At 39.6% G+C, this 17,206-nt stretch overlaps 1 protein-coding gene across 24 annotated transcripts in view; it reads left to right on the forward strand.

The window, feature by feature from the left end:
• Positions 1-14,968, forward strand: part of nbeaa (neurobeachin a) — a 108,026-nt gene extending 93,058 nt beyond the window's left edge. For 10 of the 24 annotated variants that reach the window (XM_063486905.1, XM_063486908.1, XM_063486918.1 and 7 more), the window contains 24 exons: positions 1,934-1,998; positions 2,465-2,573; positions 4,187-4,353; positions 4,894-5,018; positions 5,109-5,255; positions 5,376-5,408; positions 5,722-5,858; positions 5,991-6,108; positions 6,289-6,391; positions 6,469-6,584; positions 7,366-7,478; positions 7,734-7,874; positions 7,982-8,101; positions 9,291-9,443; positions 9,577-9,741; positions 9,822-9,911; positions 10,496-10,688; positions 11,132-11,203; positions 11,583-11,738; positions 12,083-12,253; positions 12,441-12,542; positions 12,719-12,915; positions 13,027-13,178; positions 13,278-14,968. In XM_063486905.1, the coding sequence (XP_063342975.1) occupies positions 1,934-1,998; positions 2,465-2,573; positions 4,187-4,353; positions 4,894-5,018; positions 5,109-5,255; positions 5,376-5,408; positions 5,722-5,858; positions 5,991-6,108; positions 6,289-6,391; positions 6,469-6,584; positions 7,366-7,478; positions 7,734-7,874; positions 7,982-8,101; positions 9,291-9,443; positions 9,577-9,741; positions 9,822-9,911; positions 10,496-10,688; positions 11,132-11,203; positions 11,583-11,738; positions 12,083-12,253; positions 12,441-12,542; positions 12,719-12,915; positions 13,027-13,178; positions 13,278-13,368 (3,036 nt within the window). In that variant the 3' untranslated portion in view covers positions 13,369-14,968. The remainder of the gene's footprint in view (positions 1-1,933; positions 1,999-2,464; positions 2,574-4,186; positions 4,354-4,893; positions 5,019-5,108; positions 5,256-5,375; positions 5,409-5,721; positions 5,859-5,990; positions 6,109-6,288; positions 6,392-6,468; positions 6,585-7,365; positions 7,479-7,733; positions 7,875-7,981; positions 8,102-9,290; positions 9,444-9,576; positions 9,742-9,821; positions 9,912-10,495; positions 10,689-11,131; positions 11,204-11,582; positions 11,739-12,082; positions 12,254-12,440; positions 12,543-12,718; positions 12,916-13,026; positions 13,179-13,277) is intronic. The other 14 variants (XM_063486912.1, XM_063486913.1, XM_063486919.1 and 11 more) reach the window with 3 other exon arrangements.
• Positions 14,969-17,206: the final 2,238 nt, after the last annotated feature.

Raw genomic sequence — 17,206 nt, forward strand, 5'->3', positions numbered from 1 at the left:
TTCCGGTGTATGACAGTGCCCCCATCGCATGTCACGAGAGCTCAGTGAAAGTTTGAGTATGAAGTTAATGTGAATAATATCCTGTGGCCTCTGAGGTCACTAGATCACAACGATATTGAACGCCTATAGCAGACGAATTCTGGGAGACCAGTTTTCTCCACTTTCATTATCAAGACACCAAATGAGGGAATATCGTTTGGAATAATCATCCCTCCTGTAGAGTTCCACGCGATCAATAATCTGATCAGTGAAGCTGCTCTGGCAGCATCTGCTGTCACCGCATTTCTGAGGTGCTTTCAGCAGGTTTCCCAGGCAGGGATTTCAACCTGCTGCAGGCTAAAAGAAAAATTAATTCAACACTCCATTAAAACATGTTTATGGGAACTGAACCGTCATGTGTTTTCTTTGTTTTTCATCAAATACAAAGATATTTAGATGTAACTCTGAATATGGTACAAATATATTATAAATTGTAATTGCTGTATATACTGATATGTAGTGTAAGCTGTAGTAGATACTACATGTGTATATACCGTAGTTTTCGGGTCATAAGCCGCTACTTTTTTCCCACGCTGTGAACACTGCGGCTTATACTGACATGCGGCTAATGCATATTTTTTTTCATGCGGCCAGAAACATTTTGCCTGGTAACAGTAGACCAATAAAATTGATAAGTAGTATATATACGGTATATATTTTTACCGGTTGTTAAGAGACGTTGTAATGTTGTTTGTGCACTGTTCCGTAAAAAAAACATAAGCAACATAATTTGTGTGTTACTGATACGTACGTATACTTAAAGGTAACCGTGTTACAGGCGCTGTTCGAGGAAAAAAAGCATTTGCAGTATGCATTTTTGTATGTTACCATGTTTATGTTACCTTACGTATGAAATTAAACGTTAAAAATCCTCACGTGTAATATTTCTGTGTAAATATCTCATATTACAAGTGAAACGCATACAGCTTAAAATCCGGTGCAGCCTGTACAAAGTACAAAATTGATTTTCTTTCTAAAATTAGAGCATGCGGCTTTTAATCAGGTGCGCTCTGTAGTCCGGGAATTACGGTACTTTGCATTGCATTGCATTTGCATGCCCATGCTATAATATTGTTTGGCCCGTCGGTGCTGGTTCCAAACTGATTTACTTGATAAACTTGAGAAATGTTTAAAAATGGGGCGGTAGATGTGGTTGCTAGGCAATATAACAGCATCATAATATAGCATCCTTTCTCATCTAGCACAGGTGACTCAGAAGGGAGTACGCTAATTTAGATTCTGGCAATATAAAGAAAATATGTTTGTGACAAAATTATATGATGCATTTTATAAGATTTCACAGGTGCATAAATGGATTATTTTAGCTTGTTGCTAGGCAACGTGATGACGCCATAGTGTCTGATATGGATAAGAACCATCAGGGCACCAAGATGTACCTGCATGCCAAGTTTGGCTGCTCAACTCCTGATGAGCTAAGAGGAGTTTGCAAACAAACAGACACCCAAACAGAGATTTTGTGTATCGTAGTAAGATTACCTGTGAGTGTTCAATGATTACAATTTAATTCTTTAAAACAAAGAAATGGAGAGCAGAAGTAGAAGGCAGCATAGCACAGAAACACTCAAGTAAAGTACTTGTAAATCATATGTTTTATTTCATATTTTATTGAAGTATTTGGGTAATTGTACCGGTGTATTGCACCACTAGTTATTCTGATGCTCTGATCCACTTTCATGAGCCATTGTAAAACCAACAGTAAATGAATTAACATTCTTTAGTCTCCAAAATAAACTGACTACATGTTTAGAACATGAATAAAACCAGAATTAAATGACCTGTAGAGGTGTGTGTGGCATGACCTGTTCATCATTTACCCTTTTTTACTCCCAGCCGTGGTTCATCATACTCTTTTTGGTGTCTCTTCTACACTTAGGAGTGGCAGAACTCCATTCAGAAGAATGCCGGACTCGCTTTCATTGAGCTTATCAATGAGGGAAGGTAATCCATCACACTTAATGATTATCGCAGCAGATCACTCTGTAATTCACACATTAACACTAATTCTGTATCAGTGCTTAACAACTAATGGGTGTGATAGAGCCCTAATGAGAACCTTGCCAGGATAAGTGCACAGTGCCATGTGTGACCAGCAGGAAGTCGAATCATTATTGTGCAATTACATTTACAGCTGATTTGAGCCGGTCTAATTTCAGTGCTGGCAGTTTTGCTTGTTTTCCTTTTTACTCCAAACTACCCGAGTATCAGTGCGAACCCAACAAAGAAAGCACAAAGTGGAAAACGACAGCATTGCATTGAAAATGAAGCAGATGTTAGCTGAAATCATTAGCCATTCTTATTGCTGCACTTCCCATCTTGTTGAGAATTTATGTTTTCTCTAAATAGAGATGGTTCCTTCCATTTTATTTTATTCTTTTGCTCTTTTTCCACTTACTTCCACTGCCAGACTCCTGTGCCATGCCATGAAGGATCATATTGTGCGCGTTGCCAATGAAGCAGAGTTCATCCTGAACAGACAGAGGGCTGAGGATGTACACAAACATGCTGAATTTGAGGTATAAGCACAAAACACAACTTCTGTTTGTCACTTGCTGTATGTATGCAAGCCTGCGAGCAAGAAGCCACAGAAACTGGACGATATGTATTGTTTTCAACGTTTTTTAAAAAATCAGCAGTGCAGATAAGTGAAGTTCTTTTGCTTTGTGAGTGCTTCAGGTATATATTGTTCAGGTTTATCTGGTCCATTTTCCAGAAAGCAGGTTCAAGAAACTAACTTTGAACTCTGGGTTGGACAAATTTAAGTTTTCAGCTCCAGAAATAAGGTCAGTAAACTCTGCGTTAAGAGCATGCATAAGTAATGGAGCAAAAAGCCATCATTAATGGAGCTCTGATACCAAGAGTCACCATGGCAACAAGTAAATAATAAGCAGAGCTTATTTTTATCCATTGGAATATGTTTGTGAGTCAGTGTGGGCCATGACTTTTATCTTATGAGAAAAGAGTCAATTCAACCATCGTCTGGGTTTGGGTCAGCAGTCTCTGTGGATAAGCCCAGCCACGACCCACAGCTCATGACTGCAGTTGAGTGTACACTGATTTCTAAATCGAATTTTTACACCCAGTATCACTGATTTAGATGATTTTTAGTGGAAATAGCCTCAACGTTTTCAAACTGTGAATTTTCAGACACTGAAACTTTTACAAATTATGCATTTAATAACTGCATATCAATGTATAATCGATGCATATCGAGGCATATATTTGCAGCCTGTTTAACTTTACAAAGTTTTGTTCTGTTTTATTGTCATGCTCCCACTTTTTCTGTCACTGTGAGCGATTACAGTATCACAACAGCGTTGTGTTTAAATTTAATATTTAAACTTTAGTTTTAAAACATTTGCAAATATTTCAGAAACTTGAAAAAACACTTTTTTTTTTTAGAAAAAACAGCTGCATTATTGTTCAAAGAATCACAGAGTTAGAAAGATGTAGCCTGTTATTTTAAACTGTTCATAAATCCATGATGTCCACTGATTGCTGTCTATACGCTGACATCATTGACTGATTGATCATAAAAGCACTTGTGTTAAATATAACAAGAAGCTAATATGTAATTGGGATTTCATGTCTGCAAAGACGTAAAATTGTGCGATGAATTCGCTCTGCTATTCATTTTTCTATCAGCCTTACAAATGAGGAACTAAAACCAGACAGCAGACAGGTTCACAGAGTCTGTTACCGCAATAAATGCCTCAAAGTTTTATTCAACTCTTTTTGGAACAGAAAACTCATTTTTTTCTCATCTCAGGGTTGACAAACAGCCTTGATCCTCCAAGAAAATGCTGATCAACTAATTCCCATGTTGATATTTGAGAGTAAATGGACTTTATCAGTATATTTTTTTTATATAAACAGTTTTTACTGAAGATTTTTTACATTAGATTGCAATTGACAGTTTCTGACTAACTTCAGATAAATCTTGTTAGCATATGTGCAATATAAGATAAGCTGTTATCCACGCGTGTATCGGCCTGATGTGTAAATACTAAGGATCCTCATCTGATCACCTACTGACTCCTTGTTAGCACCATGTCCTCGTCACAGTAATGGTCCACGGTCTTGCTGTTTCTGGTCCTTGTTTAACTTTCCACGTCCCCTTCTCCTCCAGTCTAACTGTGCACAGTACGCTGCAGACCGAAGGGAGGAGGAGAAAATGTGTGATCACCTCATCAGCGCCGCTAAGCACAGAGATCATGTGACTGCTAACCAGCTGAAACAGAAGATCCTCAACATCCTGACCAATAAGCACGGAGCATGGGGAACAATGTCACAGAGGTAGACCATCACTGTGTAATCTCACGAGCGATCCCTGCAGGAGTATGAGTAAGGAGTCAGATTTTGATATAAATTAATGAAATGGGTAATAAAAATGTGCAGTATCTGACTCCTAATATATTTACTGCCTGGAAGCATCAAGAGACTGATGTCCTTATTTTGTTTTAATGCACTTCAGCTTTTGCTCATCCAGACCTTCCTACAGGCTGGCGGCCACATGTGATGTAACGTGTAACATCTAAATCCTTATCCATCCTTCATCCGTTATGCCACTATTGAAATAACTGTTGGTTGTTTACAGTTCATAACTCAATAATATTTGTTCTTCCTCTTTATCTAAAAGCCTGTTATTGGTGTTTGTAGAGTTGGAAAGGCCCTCATGGTCAAATGATGCCCTTTATCCTAATAACGAGGAACCTTTTAGACTGTAGGAAATTAGTTTGGGTGGTTTTTAGCATAAATGTCACATATAACGTCATCTCTGTCTTTAGACAAGTGCCTCAACTGAAATTGCTCATCTTTTTTCCTCCCGATTTTCAGCCAATTGCACGACTTCTGGCGTCTAGACTACTGGGAGGACGACCTCAGGAGGAGACGGAGATTCGTGCGAAATGCCTTTGGATCTACTCACGCCGACGTGCCGCTCAAAGCTCTCGATGAGTACAGTCAGTAATGTTTACTAACATACAAATATTGCATTGTTTTGTTTTGTTTTTTTCCTGCATATTCTAACATGCTCACTTAAACATAAACAGGTACAGAAGACGAGGAGAAGGGACTCAAAAAAAAGAATTTCCGGAGTCAGTCGGTGGTCACCCAAAACCCGGAGGCAGAGCTCATGCTGGAGGGAGACGATGACGCTGTTAGTCTGCTGCAGGAAAAAGAAATCGATAACCTCGCTGGTAAGAAACAAACACAGACATACAGACACACACACACACAGAGACACACACACACACACACACACAGACTTTGTTACAGTCCAGCTGAACAATAAACTCTCTGACTCTTTTTTTTTTTAGTACGTTTTCGTCCAAGACTTTTTATCTCCAAAGGCAAGTTTGACATTTGAAAGCTTTGCAGCTAATCTAACCGTCTGGCTGATTTATCTCACAGAAGAAGATTAAATCACAATTCACTAAAAACTGATGCAAATCAGATCAAACACCTTGTTTAATCCAGTGATTTCATAACCGATTGGTTGTTTCCAACAGAGGGGAAAGAAGCCAATGATTGGTCAATCTTAACTAACATGAAATGACCCTAATGTGCTGTTTTATATTCTCCTGTGATCATGCTTATTGGCATGACACGGATACTTGTATAACTACCTATAGTAATACCTGACCCTTGAATTTGTCCCCACAGGTCCGGTGGTTCTGAGTACTCCAGCTCAGTTGGTAGCACCAGTGGTGGTGGCTCGAGGCACTCTGTCCATCACTACTACTGAGATCTACTTTGAGGTAGATGAAGAAGATACTGCGTTCAAGAAGATGGACCCTAAAGTAAGAACAAATCATTTTTCTTTATAAGTGATCAGTGCACAGAAAGAGAGAGGAGGAAAACCTGTAAATTACAGGGTTAACTTATAAGTCTTTCTTTGTGCTTTTTTTCCCAATAATGTGCATCTTCATTAGGTGCTTGCCTACTCGGAGGGTTTGCATGGCAAATGGATGTTCAGTGAGATCCGAGCTGTGTTCTCCAGACGATACCTGCTACAGAACACTGGACTAGAAGTCTTCATGGCCAACAGAAGTAAGTCTCCAGAGTTCTTACTGAAACGATCATACTCACAGGTGACACTGCAATTAACCCGCTTTAGTATAGAATGACTACACTACCTAATCTGTTTAAATGTACTCTTGGATATTAGCTCAGTGTTAAGTGAGTGATTCATTTTAAGTCAGCATTAACTGTATCTTATTCTCCCTCTAGCATCTGTGATGTTTAACTTCCCCGACCAGGCCACCGTTAAACGGGTGGTCTACAGTCTCCCGCGGGTCGGTGTAGGAACGAGTTACGGTCTGCCACAGGCCAGGTATGCACAGCTCTGTCTTCCAGGCAATGCCAAGATTTGATAAATGGAGAATTAAATTTCGTGTGTGTACATTTCAGGCGGATTTCCTTGGCCACTCCTCGCCAGCTGTTCAAGTCATCCAACATGACGCAGCGCTGGCAGCGGAGAGAGATCTCTAACTTTGAGTACCTCATGTTCCTCAACACTATTGCAGGTGAAGTTCACTTTAAATGAGCGCTGACTCTTCTACCTCTGGACCTGACAATGATATACGTGTGAACAGAAGACCGGTCAAGCACACAAATCTGGCTGATATGTCCAAACATTTCTGCTGAGTCATACGGACATTTCTTATTCACTGTGACGTTTTTTAGCAGTTTAAACTTATTCGGTTGCTTCGATTGCCAAGGATAGAAAACGCACACTTCCATTGTGTATTTCCTTCATTGGTGATTCTATAAACACTTTACTGAAGAGGGCAGGCAAAGAAGGTGACAGATTTGTAATAAGATGAATGCTTTGTCTGCAGTTTGCCAAATTGTTCTTTATATACTAGAAAAATGAATAAAACCACTTGTTTTAATACATATCGAGATACTGAGTAAGTATCAGAAGTGCAGAGTTTCAGCGGCACACAAAGAAACTGAGTGAATATTTGTTTAACTCCTGGCATCATTTATCAGCAGTTTGTACTTTTATCTCTCTGCTTGACTTTCTTTTTTTAACTAAAAACATGCGTCTTTAGTTAATGTGTGTATAACATTTCATCATCGTTAATATTTCAGCATGAGTCCGGCATAATGGATGTGTAAGATTTTAAAATATTTATAGCAACATTTTTTTTTCCCCAGAGTAACATTTACACAGACATTTTATAGTTTGTTATAATCTAAGAGTAGTGTGTGTGTGTGTGTGTGTGTGTGTGTGTGTCCTTGCAGTTTATAACAAGACTAACGCCACACTGTTGTCGCTGATCGCTGTTGTGTCTTCTGCAGGGAGGACCTATAATGATTTGAACCAGTACCCTGTCTTCCCTTGGGTCTTGACCAACTATGATTCAGAGGAGCTCGATCTCACACTACCGGGCAACTTCAGAGACCTTTCCAAGGTTAGATCTCCCACCCATAAAACTCTTTATGCACCTTTTCCAATTTCCTGCGTGTGTGCTACTTGGAGATGCTATCAACTCAAATGAATCAAAGTCACAAAATAGCATTTACGGTACATAATGTACCAAGGAATAGCACAAATCTCTCCTTATCACATCCCCACCAAGAGCGTATATACCCCGCTATGCAAAAGAATGCTAATGTGGTTTCTCTTCAAAGTATTCATCCAGTTATTTCTCTCTGATTTCTTCTAGCCAATCGGTGCCCTGAATCCCAAACGAGCAGCATTTTATGCTGAGCGCTACGAGACATGGGACGATGACAGCGCACCTCCTCACCACTACACAACCTTATACTCCACAGCTCATTCAACACTGATGTGGATGCTCAGAATAGTGAGTGCCTACTTAACACACTTATAAACTGGAAACAGCTAACTAAACACACGCCAGACACTCAGGGCTGCTTTTCACACGAACATGTCTGTTTTTTGTTCCTGTAGGAGCCCTTTACCACATTTTTCCTCAGCGCTAATGATGGTAAGTTCGACCATCCAGAGAGAGCCTTTTCTGGCATCGGTCACTCGTGGAGGAACTGCCAGAGGGACACGGCTGATGTGAAGGTAACGTGGAACAACCTACTGAAGTGACTGGTTTGAGGTTGTTGGACTAGATGTATTCAGCATAAAATCCATCCGCACTGAGACCTAACACCATGAGCATGAAATTATGATTTTCTTCTTTCATTTCCAATTTGAAAGTATTTATTAGTGGCCTCATGACCTCAAGTGGTTAACACATTTGTTTTGCATATGAGGAAAGGTCCTCAGCTTGATTCCAGGAGGAGGCACAACCCCAGTTTTGAGCGTTTGCAAGCCAGCGGTGGTCCCACTCCAGGATAAATGGGAGTTTTGCAGGGAAGGAAAAGGCATCTGGTGACAAATCTGTGCCAGATCAGACATGTGGAGCCATTTGCTGTGGTGACCCCTTGGGAAATAAGGGAGCAGCTGAAAGTACCATATGTGAAAAATTTGATAATAATTTGCTAAAGGAGCGTCAATAATTGATGTGGATTTTTCTTAGACCCAGTTAACTAAAGCAGCAGCATAGTCTGTTATTATACTGAGAGTGCAGAGGGTGGATTGTTAGATGTTCACAAGGCTAGGTATTTTGTGTGATTTTGGTTTGTTGGTTTTATGTTTGTTTCTGATCTTGGCGTGTTCACTTTATAATATAACCCACAATTTCATTGTATTTTACATGAAAATGCATTGAAATTAAATTTAGCTTCCACTAAAACAACAAATAACGAGTCGGTTTTGTACATGAAACAAAGAAATAACAAGTGCTGCATAATTATTTTCAAGTACTGCATAATTTTCTGTTAATTTAGCAGAAAAACAAACAATATTTTGCCATCTTACAGAGCAAGCAGGCTTTACCTGTGTGTGGGCTATATCATAGAGTGACTTAACCTTGCCTAAATTGTTTCTGTTTTATAGGAAAGGAGATACAAATTTTACTGTAAGTACTGCATAAGTAATTTTTGGTATTGTGTAATTACCTGGTAATTTTGCAGAAGAACAATATTTCCCCATCGTAAGTAGGCTGTACTTTTCAGGTCTTTATTTTTTCTATTATTTAATTGTGCTTTTTTGCTTATGATGTACTCAAAATCAGTTACAATATCATTTGTGTCTCCTTTCCTGTAAAATATGCAGACATTAAGCAAGGTTAAGCCACCACATGATACAGCATGTTCCTCAAAAACAGGCAGTGACTGAACAATGTGTTTTTGCTTGTGTCCATAAGGAGCTGATCCCAGAGTTCTACTACTTGCCCGAGATGTTCGTCAACAGTAATGAGTATGAGCTCGGGATGCGCGAAGATGCAGTTCCTGTAAGTGATGTGGAGCTTCCCGTCTGGGCCAAGAAACCCGAGGACTTTGTTCGCATTAACCGCATGGTGAGAAAAACAGAGACTTGTTTTTTAAATACTAAACCTGGAAGTTTTGTTTCTTTTTTTTTTTTTGCCTCACCTTCAAATCTGGAGATAAACTGCAAATATTCTCTCTCTCTGAATCTCTCCCTCTCTCCAGGCATTGGAGAGCGAGTTCGTGTCGTGCCAGCTTCACCAGTGGATTGATCTAATATTTGGCTACAAGCAGCGAGGGCCAGAAGCCGTGCGAGCTCTCAATGTGTTCAACTTCTTATCCTATGAGGGAGCAGTCAACCTAGACAATCTAGATGCTGTACAGCGTGAGGTTGGTTAATATTAATTATCATTAAAGTGCAGAAATCGAACCTGTGCGTTGTAAGCCCATCTCTTCCTCTCTGATTCCAGCTGATTGAGGCCCAGATTCAGCTTTGTGGTCAGGTGCCCTCCCAGCTGCTGATCGAGCCACACCCACCTCGGTCCTCCGCCATGCATCTGGTGAGATACCTCAACAGCCTTAGCACATCTTGGCGCACACAGACAAACTCCTGATGAAAACACCAAGTCAACTGCAGGAGCGTTGCAGAGCTACTGAGCTAGTAGTGCTTTGAATCTTCATTGTTTTCATTTATTTATCATATTTTTAAAACATTTCTACCCAGTGCATCAATTATTTTTAGTCCGCAAGAATAGCTTCCATTAGCAAGATGTAAGCTATTTGAGGTTTTATTACATACAGTAGTATGTAATGGTGTTGTAGCTTCTCTGTAGTCCCTGCTACCCTCAGCATGAGGCCTCTGTGTCTCTACATCAGAGCCATCCATGTCAACCCAAACCCGTCAGACCCCGAGCCCTCAGCAACCGGTGCATCCGTCTCCTTTCCTAGACCTAGAGCCGCCCTCAGTGTGTGTACCTGCTCTGACCCTATGCTCCCACTAATATACCGTTTCCCCTGCCGTCCCTCTGTCCCATCTGTTCTGTCTGTCCCTCTCCCTTCGTCTCCATCCCCCTTCCTCCAACCTACCCTCCTCCCTCTTTCCCTTTCTCTCTTTCCCTTTCTCTTTCTCTGTCTGTCTCACCAGTGTTTCCTTCCCCAGAGCCCTCTGATGTTTAAGGATCAGATGCAGCAGGATGTCATCATGGTGCTCAAGTTTCCCTCAAACTCGCCCGTGACACACGTTGCGGCCAACACACTCCCCCACCTCAGCATACCAGCAGCCGTGACGGTCACATGTAGCCGGCTGTTCGCCGTAAACCGCTGGCACAACACTGTCGGTGAGTGTACGTTGATGGAAGTCCACGTGGCATTTTAAATTATTAAAGAATTTTTGCGACTGATTTCCCAAAGCCTGTAATGCTTGTATACTTACAGCTTTGCCCGAAGCATTTGCTCTTGTTGTTTCATACTGCCATTTAGTCCTGTTTTGTTCACACCCTCGATGTTGACATAGAAATATTTGTTAATTAAAGCTTCAATTAACCTTATTAATGACCTCATTAGCGCAACAGACTACGTGTAATTAATCATGGTAATGTGATTATACAGGATCACGGGGCAGCTTAAGTGGCTTTTAGTATTGACTGCCACACGAGGCACTTAATTTTTAATGTACCCTTGCATCAGAGCTCCCATCAGAGAGCACTAGATCAGGCCTTCTTCACCACTTGAAGATGTGCGTATGTATGACTGTGTAATATTTGTGCCTCGAACCCTTCAGGCCTCCGTGGAGCTCCAGGATACTCCCTAGAACAAGCTCATCATCTGCCCATTGAGATGGACCCTCTCATTGGTCAGTTCTCACACATATTCACAGCATTTTATCCATTCAAAAAGTTATAGATGCAATTTATGTTGTATTTTTATTGACCAGAGGTGGGTTGTGGCCCAGATGCAGATCTGAATCAAGGAATTTTTGGAACTGTTTTTAATATTATAGGTTATTGCAGAATTCATCACAGATGAGCATTGATGGTTACATGCAGCTCTTGTTTTTATATAAGCAGTTGCAGACCATAGTTTTGATACACATGTTCTGTAAGTAGATAAAGAGAATTTCCAGAATACTGGGGGAGCTGTGGCCAAAAGCCTTGGGGATTTAGATATACTGTTAACCATTTTCCATTTTTCTGCCCTCATTAGCCTGATTACATCTTTTTCTTCCCATGTAGCAAACAACTCAGGCGTGAACAAGCGTCAGATCACTGACCTGGTGGACCAGAGCATCCAAATTAACACACACTGTTTTGTGGTTACTGCTGATAACCGTTACATCCTCGTCTGCGGCTTCTGGGACAAGAGCTTCCGCGTTTACTCCACAGAAACTGGTTGGTTTTTTTATTATTTATAAGTCATGTCAAGCACTAAGTACAGCAAGCATTTCCTCGAGGCTGTCAGCTTCCTTTTTGAAGCTTAAATTTATGATTCTGTCAGAGTGTTTGCTTTGCATGTTTATTAATTTATTACATAGAAGAGATGCAGGCTTTTTTGGAAATATATGCAGGCACATGGAGGTAGATGCTGTTTTTACTGATCCTCGGGTTTAAAAGGAGACACGGCTTGATTAAGTTATCATCACAAAGCACTTTTATCCCACTGTCGCCTTCCAGGAGTTTGATAAGGAGAAGCACACACACGTTGGCAAACTTGTCTACCTCCCTGCTCTCCACAGGAAAGCTGACCCAGATAGTTTTTGGCCACTGGGATGTGGTGACGTGTCTGGCTAGGTCAGAGTCTTACATTGGAGGAGACTGCTACATCGTGTCAGGATCCAGAGATGCCACTCTTCTTCTGTGGTACTGGAGTGGGCGGCACCATATTATAGGGGACAACCCTAACAACAGTGAGTGGTGAAATGGTGGATACAGAATGTGTGCAAGTTAACTAGTCGTTGTTTGGGACATGAGTGCATGAATGCGCTTCAAGGTCAAACATTAAGTTGAATAATTAGAGCATGTTTATTGTATATTTACAGCAATGGAAACATTTTGACTGCAAATGTAGTGTTTTGACTCCTGTGTTTTCCTCAGGTGACTATCCTGCTCCCAGAGCAGTACTGACAGGACATGACCACGAGGTGGTGTGTGTGTCCGTCTGCGCGGAGCTGGGATTGGTTATTAGTGGAGCCAAAGGTTTGTACATCTTCATATGTCTTTGCCCAGAAGAGGTTTATTTGCAAATAAATATTTAATTTAATTAAAAGAGATGCACATCAGAGAACAGTGGCGTGGACACAGTGAACGTTAATCACAGTGAATGTTGCTTTTGCCAAAGCTTTACACTATCTTCCTTTGATCTTTTCCCTCAGAGGGCCCGTGCCTCGTCCACACTATCACAGGGGACCTGCTCAGAGCCCTGGAGGGTCCAGAGCTGTGCCAGCAGCCACGCCTCATCTCGGTGTCTAGCGAGGGACACTGCATCATCTACTATGAGAGAGGCCGCTTCTGCAACTTCAGCATAAATGGAAAACTGCTGGCACAAATGGAGGTCAACGATTCGACGCGGGTAAAGCTGTCAGGGTTACTCGAATGCAAACATTTTCATACACTGGTGTTCACCTTATTCACCCATTAACCAAGAGCTGCTTTTAACTTGGACTCTTTTTCTCTGTTCCAGGCAATCCTGTTAAGTAGTGACGGGCAGAATTTGGTGACAGGAGGCGATAATGGAGTTGTTGAGGTGTGGCAGGCGTGTGACTTCAAACAGCTTTACATCTATCCGGGCTGTGATGCCGGAATCCGTGCCATGGACCTATCACACGACCAGAGGTAAAACAGGAAGAGGACAAAGACTGCGTCACCTTTGTGATGTGATTACAAAAGTTTCGATGGTTCGCAGATGTGATTTACTGTGTTCTCTGCCCTCAGGACTTTGATCACTGGCATGGCGTCTGGCAGCATTGTGGCATTCAACATAGACTTCAACCGCTGGCACTACGAACACCAGAACAGGTACTGAGGACAGTGGACAGTGCGAGGAAGAGGACGATGGAGGGAGGAGAGGAGGTGATGCATTCTGCTGTGTATCTGCAGCACAGGGGAAACTACAGGTTCAGAGACGAAGGAAAAACAAGTACCGGACCTTAGGCTGTATTCCCTTGTGAAGTTCACTTGATTTTAGGATGCGACGGCGCTGGTGGAAACTGCTTCCTCTGTGCATACGTGTATGTACGCGCACACACACGTGTGTAACCACAGACACTTAATACCCAGAAGATACACACCAAAACCTGCTAATAGAATAAGAAGACTGCAGAGTGGGGAGGGGGGGGCAAGGTGAGCAGATATTGTAGAGGTCCTTCATACCTGTACCACTCACAGGACTGGTACATTTGCTGTTCCTCAAAGAGATCCTATTTTTTCTTTTCTTTTCTTTTGGTTATGTTTAACATTTTGTTCTTTACTTTTCATTTGAGGAGATGCCAGCACATCGATTATTGGGTGGATCATTAATGAAATATGTATCTAAACTGATAAGAAATGGTCAGAAATGAACCAGCTCTACCCATTGTTCAAAAACAGGTGCTATTGGCTTGATCTTAAATTCACCCTTGAAAAATTGCTGGAAGGTCTAATTTTTTAAAATTGTTTAATCTTGTTTAATTTCACCTTTTTTTTTTCTTTTCTTTTCTTTTTTTTTTTGGAATATTCATTTAGTTTTTTTTGTTCTTTACCCTCAGCAGGCTTAAATCAGATTTTTATGTAAATAAGGCTCTGCTTCCTTCAGAGTCTACACTTCTACTTTCACTACACGAACTGCGCTTATCACCTTTAATTTATTAATGACTTGCTGTATGTAAAATACTGTGTAATAATTATTATAATGTTGACAAGGCTGATGGTAATAACGGTGGTAAATGTTTTGCCAGGGAAGGTAATGATAAAGAGGTCTTACCAGTGCCACCAAGGATGACGAACACAAGACTGACATGATTTCCTTTGTATATTTGGTGATCGTTCTGTCAAATATGTACATATAGTCTCGGTTCAGGCTTGGCGGGAGACTTGATCAGCTGAATAAGACTGGAAGCGCAAACTTTCACTTACCCACATTTGTTGATTATTTAAAAAAAAACAAAAAAGATAGAGAATCAAATCAATGTAAAAGTTTTGTTTTGTATTTGCACTTTGCACCAATCACATATCATTATTTATTAGCTTGGTTCTTTCTGGTCGGCTGCCATTTTGTTTAGGTCCATTTTCCTACGGGATTATTTGTGCATTGATGTTTGTATTTAAAACGTTGAGCTCATGTGTGATTATAAGTTTTACAACCTCACAGTTGTAAGCAATATCATGATTCTGTAGCTGATAGAGGCGGGACGGAGGGCGGAGAGAGAGGATGAAATGTGAGATGTACCGTATGTGTGAAGCCATCTTGATCAAATGCGCACATGCACATACTCTATCGACAGGTTCAACTTACGTATCCAAAAAAAGGTTAAATATTTTTGGATCTATGAAACCCTAAAAAAACTATTGTATTCATGTTTTATTGCAAAGATGTAAAATATGACGTGTGAGTTGGAAAAAAAATCATGATAAGAAAATAAAATATGCAAAGAATTTGATGACTTGGCTTTTCATTGATCACATACGTGTATCACGCGTACGCTTATCGCCATTTTGAGTGAAATCTTACTTCCATAAATGCGATTTCTAGTTAAAACGCTGCATTTTACACACACGTGACATTTGTTGAACTCTACCTGCTGTTTTTTTTTCTTTCCTGTTTGTGAAGATAAGCTACATCCTGCATCACAGACATAAATACCCTGTTACAAAATTACCACTTTCAGTTTCCAGCATTTCCTGCATTGTTCTTTTCTAAAGAACCCATTTAAACCTACTCCTGTGGAGCTTCTTCAAGTAACACAGGAACAGAAAAGCCGTTCTCCTCACTGAAAGTTGTCTCAGTGATTATACAACCTGAAATTTAACAGACGACATTAAAGAGAGTTTCAGTTTTATGTTTTTTTTATTTCACCAGTTTAAAATAGTCATTTGCTCCCATAGCTGAACATCTTTTTGTGCAAAATTAAACTAAAAGCTAAAATTATACACTAGTTGTTGAATTTGTGAACTTTCGCTGTGAAACTATAAACAGATTATTATTTTTACTGCATCGCTGCAACTCTTAAAAAACACAATCTTGCTTGCTTGGCTGCTTATGAAAATGGCCACACATTGCTCTCATCCAACATCATTTAATAATTTGATTTAATTCAGTTTTATTTATTCATTCAGCAGCCTGAACTGTTGATACAAGGCAGGATGGATCCATGCAACATTTTTCCAATCTTCTGTTGTGAGCCCTTACGAACTGTAGCTTCAGTTTCAATTAAATTCCATTTTATTTACATAGTGCCAAAACACAACTTGCCTCAAAGCGCGCTTTATAATGTAAAGACTACAATAATAAAGAGAAAACCCCAACAATCAGATGACCCCCTGTGAGCAAGCACTTGGCAACAGTGGGAGGAAAAACTCCCTTTTAACAGGAAGAAAGAAAATGTTTGTTTTCTAATAAGATTTCTAAAACACGCCTTTCATATTCACCCAGTGCATCAAATGTAAGTCACTGACCAGCCATTGGGAGTAACTTGGGAGTTCAATGTCTTGCCCATGGACACTTCAGTATGACTGGCCATTTACTCCGTGATACTAGGTCAGATTTTAAACATGCCTCAGCTCTTTGTTCATAAATATATAGAATATATATCAAACAGAACGACCAGGCAGTAGAAAATAACACTAGTTTAAGTATCAATTTATGCCACTAAAAGTGAATTTTATAGTCTAAAATTATAAATTAAACATTAAAATGATATGACTTAATTTTATACTGAAACATTTTGATTTCTATTTTTTTAAATTAGATTTAAAACTAATTACTTTAAAACGACCAGCACTTCACAATCTGATTGACTGACTGACCTGGGTGTTTATTAATCAGATTACAATAATAAATATAGTAATATAATAAGGCTATGGTCACTATTGTAATATTAAAATCAATACCACCTCACATTTAAAAAAAAAATCTGTATTTGAATGTGCTATTTAATGCTATCAATGTTACCTGGAAATATTTGTGGTAGTTATTACTGTGTAATAACCATAAATCAGGCCAATATGTTTACATATTGTAAAACTTAAAATTACTGTACAGTTACAAACTACACTTAGATTTATTTCCACATTATCAGCCCTAGTTATTAATCTCTTTACTTATAATTCATCTGCCATTGCCCACCTAAAAACTATGTTCAATACCGCGCTCTATTTATGGTTATTATTGCTTTATTTCTATATCATGTCCCCACTTTTATGTTTCCACTGAGCTGTATAGCCACAAAAAATTCAATTATTAAGGTCTTGTATACCTAATTATGGCATCTTATTGATGTGTCTAGTGCAGTTTTTATAAAAATATTACCAGAATTGGCCAAATATTAATAATAAAAGATAAATGGATACATATTTTTGTATATATTTTTGGGTTGTATGTGACATTTTTTTAATCATTTAAAAAAAAATTAAAATCCAGGGATTCGTGGATTGGGAAGAATGAGCTGAAGTGAAACTACAGCAAAGCTAATAATTACATCCAGTTTGTTTACAGTATATTTGACGCTTTATCTTATGCTTAGTACTACATCAATTTTCCTAATTTTGCAAGACAAACAAATCCATTAACACCTCAATTATAATTGAAATGATAAACGAAAGCTTTGCCACTAATCTCTTTTTTAATTAGTGTGATGTTTCAGCATGTATAGAAGTTGAAGGGATTT

This window comes from Pelmatolapia mariae, linkage group LG10_11, assembly GCF_036321145.2.
Source record: "Pelmatolapia mariae isolate MD_Pm_ZW linkage group LG10_11, Pm_UMD_F_2, whole genome shotgun sequence".
Lineage (NCBI taxonomy): Eukaryota > Metazoa > Chordata > Actinopteri > Cichliformes > Cichlidae > Pelmatolapia > Pelmatolapia mariae.